The following is a 13,631-nucleotide window of genomic DNA, read 5'->3' as shown; positions in this document are numbered from 1 at the left end:
GCTTTACTCTGTCCCTAACCCCGTGCTGTCCCTGTCCCTGTCCTGGGATGGGGGGACAGTGTAGAGGGAGCTTTACTTTGTATCTAACCCTGTGCTGTTCCTGTCCCTGGGAGTGTTTGATGGGGGGACAATGTAGAGGGAGCTTTACTCTGTATCTAACCCTGTGTTATCCCTGTCCCTGGGAGTGTTTGATGGGGGGACAATGTAGAGGGAGCTTTACTCTGTATCTAACCCCTGTGCTGTCCCTGTCCCTGGGAGTGTTTGATGGGGGGACAATGTAGAGGGAGCTTTACTCTGTATCTAACCCTGTGCTGTCCCTGTCCTGGGATGGGGGGACAGTGTAGAGGGAGCTTTACTCTGTATCTAACCACCTGCTGTCCCTGTGCTGGGAGTGTTTGATGGGGGACAGTGTAGAGGGAGCTTTACTCTGTATCTAACCCTGTGCTGTCCCTGTCCTGGTTGCTTTTGCTGGGGGGACAGTGTAGTGGGAGCTTTACTCTGTATCTAACCCCGTGCTGTCCCTGTCCCTGGGAGTGTATGATGTGGAGACAGTGTAGAGGGAGTTTTACTCTATCCCTAACCCCATGCTGTCCTGTCCCTGGGAGTGTTTGATGGGGGGACAGTGTAGAGGGAGCTTTACTCTGTATCTAACCCCGTGCTGTCCTGTCCCTGGGAGTGTTTGATGAGGGGACAGTGTAGAGAGAGCTTTACTCTGTATCTAACCCCGTGCTGTCCCTGTCCCTGGGAGTGTTTGATGGGGGGACAGTGTAGAGGGAGCTTTACTCTTTATCTAAACCTGTGCTGTCCCTGTCCCTGGGAGTGTTTGATGAGGGACAGTGTTAGAGGGAGCTTTACTCTGTATCTAACCCCGTCCTGTCCCTGTCCCTGTCCCTGGGAGTGTTTGATGGGGGGACAGTGTAGAGGGAGCTTTACTCTGTACCTAACCCCGTGCTGTCCCTGTCCCTGGGAGTGTTTGATGGGGGGACAGTGTAGAGAGAGCTTTACTCTGTATCTAACCCCGTGCTGTCCCTGTCCCTGGGAGTGTTTGATGGGGGGACAGTGTAGAGAGAGCTTTACTCTGTATCTAACCCCGTGCTGTCCCTGTCCCTGGGAGTGTTTGATGAGGGACAGTGTTAGAGGGAGCTTTACTCTGTATCTAACCCCGTGCTGTCCCTGTCCCTAACCCCGTGCTGTCCCTGTCCCTAACCCCCTGCTGTCCCTGTCCCTAACCCCGTGCTGTCCCTAACCCCGTGCTGTCCCTGTCCCTGTCCCTGTCCCTGTCCCTAACCCCGTGCTGTCCCTGTCCCTAACCCCCTGCTGTCCCTGTCCCTAACCCCGTGCTGTCCCTAACCCCGTGCTGTCCCTGTCCCTGTCCCTGTCCCTGTCCCTAACCCCGTGCTGTCCCTGTCTCTGGGGTAGTTGGTGCTTGTTAAAGTGATCTGACTGAATTGAAAGCACTAATTTGAATCTTCTGCTCCGAATGGTTGGTGTGAAACCCGTGTTGTGGTGTGTCCGCCTCTCTCTGTGGTGCCTGCTGCTGGTTACTCTCCCTGGCTCTCTGCTGGTGCTGCTGGTGTTGCTGGGAAAGTTGAAGGTGCAGGTTTGGCAGCTGCTGAAAGGTCATCACCATCTCCAAGACGAGTTCTCCCTATTCTTCGAGAGTCTCCGACCTCCCAGCAGCAGAATGAGTGACTTCGAGGAGGTGAACTGGACTGAGGACAAGGAATATGAGGTGAGCCTTGTCCACGGCCCTTCAAGTCTCTGCTGTACAGCGTGATGGTGGCTGATGGGTTTAAGTTCAGCATTCTACATTGCGGTCCCCTCTCGATCCACCACCAAAACCTGATCGAGCCAGAATCTAATGTCGAGTGTTTTCAAAAACTATTTGCAGTGAACAGTCCCCGGTCCCTCTCCCTCTCCCCGTGCTGACCGTTACTGTATCTGGGTGGGTGGGTGGTCCCTCTCCCTCTCCCCGTGCTGACCGTTACTGTATCTGGGTGGGTGGGTGGTCCCTCTCCCTTTCCCCGTGCTGACCGTTACTGTATCTGGGTGGGTGGGTGGTCCCTCTCCCACTCTCCGTGCTGACCGTTACTGTATCTGGGTGGGTGGGTGGTCCCTCTCCCACTCCCCGTGCTGACCGTTACTGTATCTGGGTGGGTGGGTGGTCCCTCTCCCTCTCCCCGTGCTGACCGTTACTGTATCTGGGTGGGTGGGTGGTCCCTCTCCCTCTCCCCGTGCTGACCGTTACTGTATCTGGGTGGGTGGGTGGTCCCTCTCCCACTCCCCGTGCTGACCGTTACTGTTCCTCCTGCCCCCTGTCAGTTTGATGGCTTCGAGGAGGTGGTCCTGCCTGACCTTGAGGATGACGAGGAGATTCAGAAGATGGCCCCTCTGCCGAGGAACAAGAAACGACGAGAGTGTCACCCACACGAGAAGGTAAAGGAGAGCAGCTGACTGTGGGTTTGGGTCGGGCTGTGGGCTTTAATCATCAGCAGGAGGCCTGTCCTGCTCATGCACTGGGCTGCTGGGGTGTCCCTGCTGTCTGTGCCTGTCTCCCTAGGGCTGGGGAGTGGGGGACGCTCTCCCTCTCTGACCCTTGTCTCCCCCAGGCTTGGGGCTGGGGCGGAAGCTGGGGGGAGGCGAGTGTGTGTCCTCTGTGACCCTCTATCCCCCCGGGGCTGGGGGCGAGGGTGGGCGTGTGTGTCTCTCTGTCCATCTCCCTGGGGCTGGGGCTGGCAGGGGGGATGTGTGTGTCCCTCTGTGACCCCCTGTCTGTGGACTGTCCATCTCTAATATGTGCTCTCTCTCTCTCTCTCCCTCCCTCCCACTCTCTCTCTGTCCCACTCTCTCTCTGTCCCTCTCTCTCTCTGTCCCTCTCTCTCTCTGTCCCTCTCTCTCTCTGTCCCTCTCTCTCTCTGTCCCACTCTCTCTCTGTCCCTCTCTCTCTCTGTCCCTCTCTCTCTCTGTCCCACTCTCTCTCTGTCCCTCTCTCTCTCGTGCTCTCTCTCTGCCCTCTATATTGTGTTTGCTGTTGTTGCCCAGAGCCTGGATTCCAAAACCTCAAAAGGGAAAGATTCTGGGAATGTTCTGGAAGCCTGGAGCCCACAACCTGGGAATAAGGATTCTGGGAAAGCCAGTGATCTGGTGGAGGATGACCTTGAGCAGAAGGAGGACCCTCACACTCCCGATCCCAGCAAGGCTGAGCTCGCTGTCTCAGCTGGGGCTTCAGGTCTGTGTCAGTGGGTGTGCAAGTCTGTGTCAGTGGGTGTGCGCCTGTTAATGAGTGTGCATGTGTGTGTCATTGTGTGTCAGCGAGTGTGCCCCCATAAATGAGTGTGTGCATGTGTGTCAGTGAGTGTGCACATCTATGTCGAGTGTGCACGTGTGTTAATTGTGAGCACATCTGTGTCAGCATATGTGCGCCTATGTCAGTGAGTGCACATCTGTTAATGAGTGTGCACGCCTGTGTCAGCGAGTGTGTATATCTGTGTCAGCGCGTATGCGTCTGTTAATGAGTGTGCACGCCTGTCAGTGAGTGTGCATCTGTTAATGATTGCATGCCTGTATCAGCGAGTGTGCATCTGTTAACGAGTGTGTATATCTGTGTCAACAAGTGTGCACGCCTGTGTCAGTGAGTGTGTGTGTGTTCACGAGTGTGTGTATCTGTGTCAGCGAGTGTGCATCTGTTAATGTGTGTGCATGCATGTGTCAGCGAGTGAGCATCTGTTAACGTGTGTGCGTGCTTGTCAGCGGTGTGCGTCTCTTAACGTGTGCACGCCTGTGTCAGCGAGCGTACACGTGTTAACAAGTGTATGTGCCTGTGTCAGCAAGTGTGCGTCCTTTAACGATTTTGCACGCCTGTGTGTGTGCACCTGTCAGCGAGTGTGCATCCGTTAACGTGTGTGCACGATCATTAACAGACGCACACTCGTTAACAGATGCACACTTGCTGACACAGGCGTGCACACTCATTAATGCCTGTGTCAGCGAGTGTGTGTCTGTTAATGTGTGCACGCCTGTGTCAGTGAGTGTGCACGTGTGTCAGAATGTCTGTTAATGAGTGTGCATGCCTGTGTCAGCGAGTGTACGTCTGTTAAGGAGTGTGCACGTGTGTCAGTTAATGAGTGTACACGCCTGTGTTGGTGAGTGTGTATGAGTGTGTCAGTGTTGAGGGAGGGCTGAGGAATTTAACTGAAGCCCGACCACCAGTGGGTGCCAGATGAGGCAGGTTTACATTGCTGTAGCACCATCCACTGTTTGGACATTCCGGCTGTGGTGGGTGTTTTGGATTTTGGTCACTGCTGATGTGTGGGAAAATCCCGGGCCTGTTTACGCAGCAAACTCCCACAAACTGCAGCATTCCCTATCCTCAGATAACCACTCTGTCCTGGGTTGAGACTGGGAATTCCCCTACTGGATGAGTGGTGCTGGAAGAGCACAGCAGTTCAGGCAGCATCCAACGAGCAGCGAAATCGACGTTTCGGACAAACGTCCTTCATCAGGAATAAAGGCAGTGAGCCTGAAGCGTGGAGAGATAAGCTAGAGGAGGGTGGGGGTGGGGAGAAAGTAGCATAGAGTACAATGGGTGAGTGGGGGAGGGGATGAAGGTGATAGGTCAAGGAGGAGAGGGTGGAGTGGATAGGTGGAAAAGGAGATAGGCAGGTCGGACAAGTCAAGGAGACAGTGCTGAGCTGGAAGTTTGGAACTAGGGTGAGGTTGGGGAAGGGGAAATGAGGAAGCTGTTGAAGTCCACATTGATGCCCTGGGGTTGAAGTGTTCCGAGGCGGAAGATGAGGCGTTCTTCCTCCAGGCGTCGGGTGGTGAGGGAGCGGCGGTGAAGGAGGCCCAGGACCTCCATGTCCTCGGCAGAGTGGGAGGGGGAGTTGAAATGTTGGGCCACGGGGCGGTTTGGTTGATTGGTGCGGGTGTCTCGGAGATGTTCCCTAAAGCGCTCTGCTAGGAGGCGTCCAGTCTCCCCAATGTAGAGGAGACCACATCGGGAGCAACGGATACAATAAATGATATTGGTGGATGTGCAGGTAAAACTTTGATAGATGTGGAAGGCTCCTTTGGGGCCTTGGATAGAGGTGAGGGAGGAGGTGTGGGCACAGGTTTTACAGTTCCTGCGGTGGCAGGGGAAAGTGCCATAATGGGAGGGTGGGTCGTAGGGGGGTGTGGACCTGACCAGGTAGTCACGGAGGGAACGGTCTTTGCGGAAGGCGGAAAGGGGTGGGGAGGGAAATATATCCCTGGCGGTGGGGTCTTTTTGGAGGTGGCGGAAATGTCGGCGGATGATTTGGTTGATGCGAAGGTTGTTAGGGTGGAAGGTGAGCACCAGGGGCGTTCTGTCCTTGTTACGGTTGGAGGGGTGGGGTCTGAGGGCAGAGGTGCGGGATGTGGACGAGATGCGTTGGAGGGCATCTTTAACCACGTGGGAAGGGAAATTGCGGTCTCTAAAGAAGGAGGCCATCTGGTGTGTTCTGTGGTGGAACTGGTCCTCCTGGGAGCAGATACGGCGGAGGCGGAGAAATTGGGAATACGGGATGGCATTTTTGCAAGAGATAGGGTGGGAAGAGGTGTAATCCAGGTAGCTGTGGGAGTCAGTGGGTTTGTAAAAAATGTCAGTGTCAAGTCGGTCGTCATTAATGGAGATGGAGAGGTCCAGGAAGGGGAGGGAGGTGTCAGAGATAGTCCAGGTAAATTTAAGGTCACCAACACATTCCACCCTGACCTTAAATTTACCTGGACTATCTCTGACACCTCCCTCCCCTTCCTGGACCTCTCCATCTCCATTAGTGACGACCGACTTGACACTGACATTTTTTACAAACCCACTGACTCCCATAGCTACCTGGATTACACCTCTTCCCACCCTATCTCTTGCAAAAATGCCATCCCGTATTCCCAATTTCTCCACCTCCGCCGTATCTGCTCCCAGGAGGACCAGTTCCACCACAGAACACACCAGATGGCCTCCTTCTTTAGAGACCGCAATTTCCCTTCCCACGTGGTTAAAGATGCCCTCCAACGCATCTCGTCCACATCCCGCACCTCCGCCCTCAGACCCCATCCCTCCAACCGTAACAAGGACAGAACGCCCCTGGTGCTCACCTTCCACCCTACAAACCTTCGCATCAACCAAATCATCCACCGACATTTCCGCCACCTCCAAAAAGACCCCACCACCAGGGATATATTTCCCTCCCCACCCCTTTCCGCCTTCCACAAAGACCGTTCCCTCCGTGACTACCTGGTCAGGTCCACACCCCCCTACGACCCACCCTCCCATTATGGCACTTTCCCCTGCCACCGCAGGAACTGTAAAACCTGTGCCCACACCTCCTCCCTCACCTCTATCCAAGGCCTTAAAGGAGCCTTCCACATCCATCAAAGTTTCACCTGCACATCCACCAATATCATTTATTGTATCCATTGCTCCCGATGTGGTCTCCTCTACATTGGGGAGACTGGGCGCCTCCTAGCAGAGCGCTTTAGGGAACATCTCCGAGACACCCGCACCAATCAACCAAACCGCCCCGTGGCCCAACATTTCAACTCCCCCTCCCACTCTGCCGAGGACATGGAGGTCCTGGGCCTCCTTCACCGCCGCTCCCTCACCACCCGACGCCTGGAGGAAGAACGCCTCATCTTCCGCCTCGGAACACTTCAACCCCAGGGCATCAATGTGGACTCAACAGCTTCCTCATTTCCCCTTCCCCCACCTCATCCTAGTTTCAAACTTCCAGCTCAGTTACTGTCTCCTTGACTTGTCCGACCTGCCTATCTTCTTTTCCACCTATCCACTCCACCCTCTCCTCCTTGACCTATCACCTTCATCCCCTCCCCCACTCACCCATTGTACTCTATGCTACTCTCTCCCCACACCCACCCTCCTCTAGCTTATCTCTCCTTGCTTCAGGCTCACTGCCTTTATTCCTGATGAAGGGCTTTTGCCCGAAACGTTGATTTCGCTGCTCGTTGGATGCTGCCTGAACTGCTGTGCTCTTCCAGCACCACTAATCCAGTATTGGATTTTCAGCATCTGTAGTCATTGTTTTTACCACTGGGAATTCCCCCACAATCTTCACCCATCGTCCTGTTGCTGTAGTCTGTGTGAACTCGGCTCCTGATTGCTTCGACCAAAGGATCGCGCGAGATAGTAACTGGAGAAGGCCATTCGGCCCCTTCACCCTGCTCACTTGATAGGATTGTCCGATTCCCTGTCCTTCCCCCTCGATTCCCTGACTGATCAGGAATCTACCTCAGCCATATATACACACCAGGGCACTGTCCCCCACAGCACTCTGGCCAAGGAGTACCAGTGACACAATCCATTGAGAGAAGAAATTCCTCATCTTTGTTTTAAAATGGAAGCCCTTCATTCTGAGACTGTGCCACAAGGGGATACATCCCCTCAGCGTTTATCCTGGATGTTTCCGTGAGATCACTGCCCATTATTATAAATCCCAGGGAGGAGAGCCACTAACTAATCTAGCCTTCGTTCATAAGCCAATCCCACCAAACCAGGGATCATCCATGCTCAGATCGGCCTCCTATAAAATGCTGTTTTGCCTTAAACAAGGAGATAGATGCTTGTGATGCACCCTGTAGTTAAATAGCACTTTAGCCCTGACGGGAAGTCGCCGTGAAGAATGAAAAGGGTGTAGATCCCAGAGAGAGCAAATATGTGTGCGTGTGTGTTGTCTCTATGGGTCTGTCTGTGGGTGGGTGTGTGTGTCCGTCCTGGGCCTCTGACTGTGTTGCTCAGACAGACCCTCAGACTGCTGTGTTTTGGTCCCACAGGGAGGAGCCCATGTCTGCCCCCAGCAGCCTGTGAGGAAGGCCAGCCCTGGGGGAGCGTGCGGTCCCCAGGCCCTGACCACTCGACGGGCGAGGGCGACGAGATAGAGAGTGCAGCATCTCGGTTCAGGATGGAGACTCCCAGCTCCCTGGTGGGATCCACCAGTGGAACCTGCAGCCTCCCTGCTGAGGGTGAGGGGGGAAACGGCTCCTGCAGCCCCACCCCCACACAGCGGGGAGAGGGGGGCGAAGAGGAGGCAGACAGAGGAGGAGTAAAGAGGCACACGGCAGCAGATGGAGCGCCTGGATCCAGGGAGAACACGTCCAGATTGCAGGGAGGGGACTGGGCCAGGCTCAGACCCCAGTCTCCAACCACAAAGGACCAAGAGCGCAGAGCAGCTGCTCCCAGGGACCAGTCCCACCAGGAGGTGGGAACGCCGGGAGAGGGAGTGGGAGTGGGAGTGAACTGGCGGGCAGAGGAGGAGGTCTCCCTCCAGCCAGGAGGCCACGCCTCGGTCAAGTTTGCCTCAGCCAGTGCCCAGGTCCGCTTCCAGAGCTGTGTGAAACTGTCTGACCTCTCGCCCATTGACCTGCGGCTCACTCTGGCTCGCAGGGCCTTGCCAGATAGAAGCTTCCAGAGCAGTCGTGAGGACGAGACTTCAGCCCGTGAAAGGCCGGCAGTGAGCCTTGCCCTAGGCCCCAGCTCCGAGAACTCACCGCTGCAGGCCGAGAGTGATGAACATTACAGCCAGGCCCAGGCTGCAGTCTGTGCTCAAAACACCCGACTCAGCTCGACAGGGGAACGCGTGGTGCTGTGGACAAGGTAAGGCCAACTCCTCCCACCCTCCCTCCCTGCGCTGTGGGCTGAGGTGGGGAATATTGCAGGCCTGACCCACAGGCTCCTGTCTCATGGCAGAAACTCCCATAGGTCAGGAAATTTTATCATGGGGACTTCAGGGGAACAGTGTAGAGGGAGCTTTACTCTGTATCTAACCCCGTGCTGTAGCTGTCCCTGGGAGTGTTTGATGGGGACAGTGTAGAGGAAGCTTTACTCTGTCCCTAACCCTGTGCTGTCCCTGGGAGTGTTTGATGGGGGACAGTGTAGAGGGAGCTTTACTCTGTCCCTAACCCTGTGCTGTCCCTGGGAGTGTTTGATGAGGGACAGTGTAGAGGGAGCTTTACTCTGTATCTAACCCCGTGCTGTCCCTGTCCCTGGGAGTGTTTGATGGGGGACAGTGTAGAGAGAGCTTTACTCTGTATCTGTTCCTGTCCTAGGAGTGTTTGATGGGGGACAGTGTAGAGGGAGCTTTACTCTGTATCTGTTCCTGTCCTAGGAGTGTTTGATGGGGGACAGTGTAGAGGGAGCTTTACTCTGTATCTGTCCCTGTCCTGGGAGTGTTTGATGGGGGGGGCAGTGTAGAGGAAGCTTTACTCTGTATCTGTCCCTGTCCTGGGAGTGTTTGATGTGGGACAGTGTAGAGTGAGCTTTACTCTGTATCTGTCCCTGTCCTAGGAGTGTTTGATGGGGGGACAGTATAGAGGGAGCTTTACTCTGTATCTGTCCCCGTCCTGGGAGTGTTTGATGTGGGAGTGTAGAGGGAGCTTTACTCTGTATCTGTCCCTGTCCTGGGAGTGTTTGATGGGGGGGCAGTGTAGAGGAAGCTTTACTCTGTATCTAACCCTGTCCTGGGAGTGTTTGATGGGGGGACAGTGTAGAGGGAGCTTTACTCTGTCCCTGTCCCTGGGAGTGTTTGATGGGGGGACAGTGTAGAGGGAGCTTTACTCTGTCCCTGTCCCTGTCCCTGGGAGTGTTTGATGTGGGAGTGTAGATGGAGCTTTACTCTGTATCTGTCCCTGTCCTGGGAGTGTTTGATGGGGGGGCAGTGTAGAGGAAGCTTTACTCTGTATCTGTCCCTGTCCTGGGAGTGTTTGATGTGGGACAGTGTAGAGTGAGCTTTACTCTGTATCTGTCCCTGTCCTAGGAGTGTTTGATGGGGGGACAGTGTAGAGGGAGCTTTACTCTGTATCTGTTCCTGTCCTAGGAGTGTTTGATGGGGGACAGTGTAGAGGGAGCTTTACTCTGTATCTGTCCCTGTCCTGGGAGTGTTTGATGGGGGACAGTGTAGAGGGAGCTTTACTCTGTATCTGTCCCTGTCCTAGGAGTGTTTGATGGGGGGACAGTATAGAGGGAGCTTTACTCTGTATCTGTCCCCGTCCTGGGAGTGTTTGATGTGGGAGTGTAGAGGGAGCTTTACTCTGTATCTGTCCCTGTCCTGGGAGTGTTTGATGGGGGGACAGTGTAGAGGGAGCTTTACTCTGTATCTAACCCTGTCCTGGGAGTGTTTGATGGGGGGACAGTGTAGAGGGAGCTTTACTCTGTATCTGTCCCTGTCCTAGGAGTGTTTGATGGGGGACAGTGTAGAGGGAGCTTTACTCTGTATCTGTCCCTGTCCTGGGGGTGTTTGATGGGGGGACAGTGTAGAGGAAGCTTTACTCTGTATCTGTCCCTGGGATTGTTTGATGTGGGAGTGTAGAGGGAGCTTTACTCTGTATCTGTCCCTGTCCTGGGGGTGTTTGATGGGGGGACAGTGTAGAGGGAGCTTTACTCTGTATCTGTCCCTGGGAGTGTTTGATGTGGGAGTGTAGAGGGAGCTTTACTCTGTATCTGTCCCTGTCCTGGGAGTGTTTGATGGGGGGGCAGTGTAGAGGAAGCTTTACTCTGTATCTAACCCTGTCCTGGGAGTGTTTGATGGGGGGACAGTGTAGAGAGAGCTTTACTCTGTATCTGTCCCTGTCCTGGGGGTGTTTGATGGGGGGACAGTGTAGAGGGAGCTTTACTCTGTCCCTGTCCCTGGGAGTGTTTGATGGGGGGACAGTGTAGAGGGAGCTTTACTCTGTCCCTGGGAGTGTTTGATGGGGGGACAGTGTAGAGGGAGCTTTACTCTGTCCCTGTCCCTGGGAGTGTTTGATGTGGGAGTGTAGATGGAGCTTTACTCTGTATCTGTCCCTGTCCTGGGAGTGTTTGATGGGGGGACAGTGTAGAGGGAGCTTTACTCTGTATCTGTCCCTGTCCTGGGGGTGTTTGATGGGGGGACAGTGTAGAGGGAGCTTTACTCTGTATCTGTCCCTGTCCTGGGGGTGTTTGATGGGGGGACAGTGTAGAGGGAGCTTTACTCTGTATCTGTCCCTGTCCTGGGAGTGTTTGATGGGGGACAGTGTAGAGGGATCTTTACTCTGTATCTAACCCTGTGCTGTTCCTGTCCCTGGGAGTGTTTGATGGGGGGACAGTGTAGAGGGAGCTTTACTCTGTATCTGTCCCTGTCCTGGGAGTGTTTGATGGGGGGACAGTGTAGAGAGAGTTTTACTCTGTATCTAACCCCGTGCTGTCCCTGTCCTGGGAGTGTTTGATGGGGGACAGTGTAGAGGGATCTTTAATCTGTATCTGTCCCTGTCCTGGGGGTGTTTGATGGGGGGACAGTGTAGAGGGAGCTTTACTCTGTATCTGTCCCTGTCCTGGGAGTGTTTGATGGGGGGACAGTGTAGAGGGAGCTTTACTCTGTATCTGTCCCTGTCCTGGGAGTGTTTGATGGGGGGACAGTGTAGAGTGAGCTTTACTCTGTATCTGTCCCTGTCCTAGGAGTGTTTGATGGGGGGACAGTGTAGAGGGAGCTTTACTCTGTACCTGTCCCTGTCCTGGGGGTGTTTGATGGGGGGACAGTGTAGAAGGAGATTTACTGAAATGGAAGAGGTCTGCAGTGATGTGAAATGACAGTGATGGTGTGAGTTCAGTGCACAGTGTCTCGCTGGGTACGAGTGTGTGTCAGTAACCCAGGGTTGTGCTGTTTGCTGTGTTGCAGGGAGGCTGATCGAGCCATTCTCACAGCATGTCGGGAGAGTGGAGCCAATGAAGAGACCTTCCGGGAAGTGGCACAACAGCTGAACAGCAAGTCAGCCCAGGAGGTGAGCCCATTGAGACAGGCGACAGGACTAAACTGTTTCCTTGAATTATAAAGTTGACACTGCTGTGAGAGCTCTTGTGGTGCTGTCCCTGCCTCTGGTTCAGGAGCCTTGCAACATCTCTGGAAAGGTTGATTTAAAATTAAATTAAATCTGACCCTAATGTAAAGGAGGGGGTCATGAGCCAGGGTCTCCCCGGCCTCCAAGCTCTGCAGTTCCCTCTGTAAGATCATCCTTGTAATGGGAAATGAATCCGTCTGGGGAGGGACATGAGCTGTAATATTCACCCTGGCGTACAAAGAGGCTCCTTCCTGACAGTGCTGTCTGTCCACTCCTCCCTAGGTTTCACAGCGTTTCCGAGAGCTGATGTGGTTGTTCCACACTTCGGGCGATGCCAGTACTGACGAGGAAGAGGACACTATGAGCAGTAGTAACCCCGAGCAGCTCTCTGATCGCCCGGTGTCTGATGAGGAACAAGACTGACCCTTGCAGACCAGCCGGATGTGTGTTCCTGCCCTGTAATTACAGGGACATTCCTTGCCGTGAGTCTTGTGACTGCCAATGAGAATGAGTGACTAATTGATGGCTGGTGTTTGTGAACAGAACTCTGACCTGTGTCTCCTTCTGCAGCCCAGAGCATCTGAGTGTTGTGGATATCCATCTTGTTTGCTGGATTGTTTTTGTTCCAAGTATTTTTAATCGCTGTGCTGGTGTCAGGTCCCTAAGTCTGTTCCTGTTCCAGAAGGACATTGTGATGTTTGCTGGCTCCCTGTTCCTTTACCCAGAGCCAGAGAGTGTACCTGGGGTTTGATTGTATTCTCTGCACCCCTGGTGAGTAAAGCACGTCCTATGCCTGCACAGTTTCCGTTGGAAGATGCGGGAGGAATTGGGCAGTGGAGGCTGTGATTGCTGGTCGATTTACCACCCTGTCTTAACTTTGCTGCTTGTGTGTGTTGGGGGACCCTGACCTCACTGGATTTCAGTGCTTCAGGCCCACACTATCCCCTTCCGAACATGTTCGCAGGGGGAGCGGTTTTAATCACAAAAATAATTCAAACATGATCATGGCTTACAAAATCGAGAGTCTATATTTTCTTACTGACAGTGTTGGACTGGGGTGTACAAAGTTAAAAATCACACAATACCAGGTTTTGGTCCAACAGGTTTAATTGGAAGCACACTAGCTTTTGGAGCACTGCTCCTTCAGGTAGTTGTGGAGGGCACAATTGTAAGACAATTTATAGCAAAAGTTTACAGTGTGATGTAATTGAAACTATACTCTGAAAAATACCTTCATTGTTAGAATGACCATGATAGTTTCACTTCTTTTAAAAAAAAATTGTGATTTACATGAAAGAAGTAAAACTATCATGGTCATTCTAACAGATGAGACTGAAGGTATTTTTCAAATTATAATTTCAGTTACAGCACCCTAAACTTTTGCTATAAATTCTAGCTCTTCCAGTTGGACTATAACCTGGTGTGGTGTGATTTTTAACGAGTGAGCTGGAACATGCAATGTGGTCTTTATTGCACAGGGAGGGGCTATTTTAAATATGCAGACTGTCCAAACCCTCCCAGTAACTCAGTGGGTTCCCCTGTTAGTCTGATACTGACCTGAAGCAGTGTCCACACTCACCTCCAGATGGACTTGAGAGTTACAAAGAAACAGTCTGTGCCAATGGATCCAAAATTTGGATAGTGATTTTACCACCAGCTGCTGCCAGATAAGTCTTTTTTTTTAAATTGCTGTAAATTAAACTGTGTAATGTATTTTTTTGTACATCTTAAGTTATAGTGAGTGGCTGTCTGTAAGTTTGTGTTGCTAGCACCGTTGAGTCAAAATAGCTGAAATAAATCTTTTGACACTGCGA

The 13,631-nt window shown here is 53.2% G+C and overlaps 1 protein-coding gene across 1 annotated transcript; it reads left to right on the top strand.

Moving 5' to 3' along the window:
* The first annotated feature begins 1,047 nt into the window (after window positions 1-1,047).
* LOC140453946 (GON-4-like protein) lies at window positions 1,048-13,631 on the top strand. The gene is made up of 6 exons (XM_072548815.1): window positions 1,048-1,732; window positions 2,323-2,436; window positions 3,043-3,229; window positions 7,804-8,623; window positions 11,658-11,760; window positions 12,100-13,631. Exons 1-6 carry the CDS (start codon window positions 1,481-1,483, stop codon window positions 12,238-12,240), a joined length of 1,617 nt encoding a protein of 538 aa, XP_072404916.1. The 5' UTR covers window positions 1,048-1,480; the 3' UTR covers window positions 12,241-13,631.

Source organism: Chiloscyllium punctatum, chromosome 28 (genome assembly GCF_047496795.1).
Source record: "Chiloscyllium punctatum isolate Juve2018m chromosome 28, sChiPun1.3, whole genome shotgun sequence".
NCBI lineage: Eukaryota > Metazoa > Chordata > Chondrichthyes > Orectolobiformes > Hemiscylliidae > Chiloscyllium > Chiloscyllium punctatum.
Note: the sequence above shows the minus strand (reverse complement) of the source record. Positions and strands in the feature narration are given on the sequence as shown.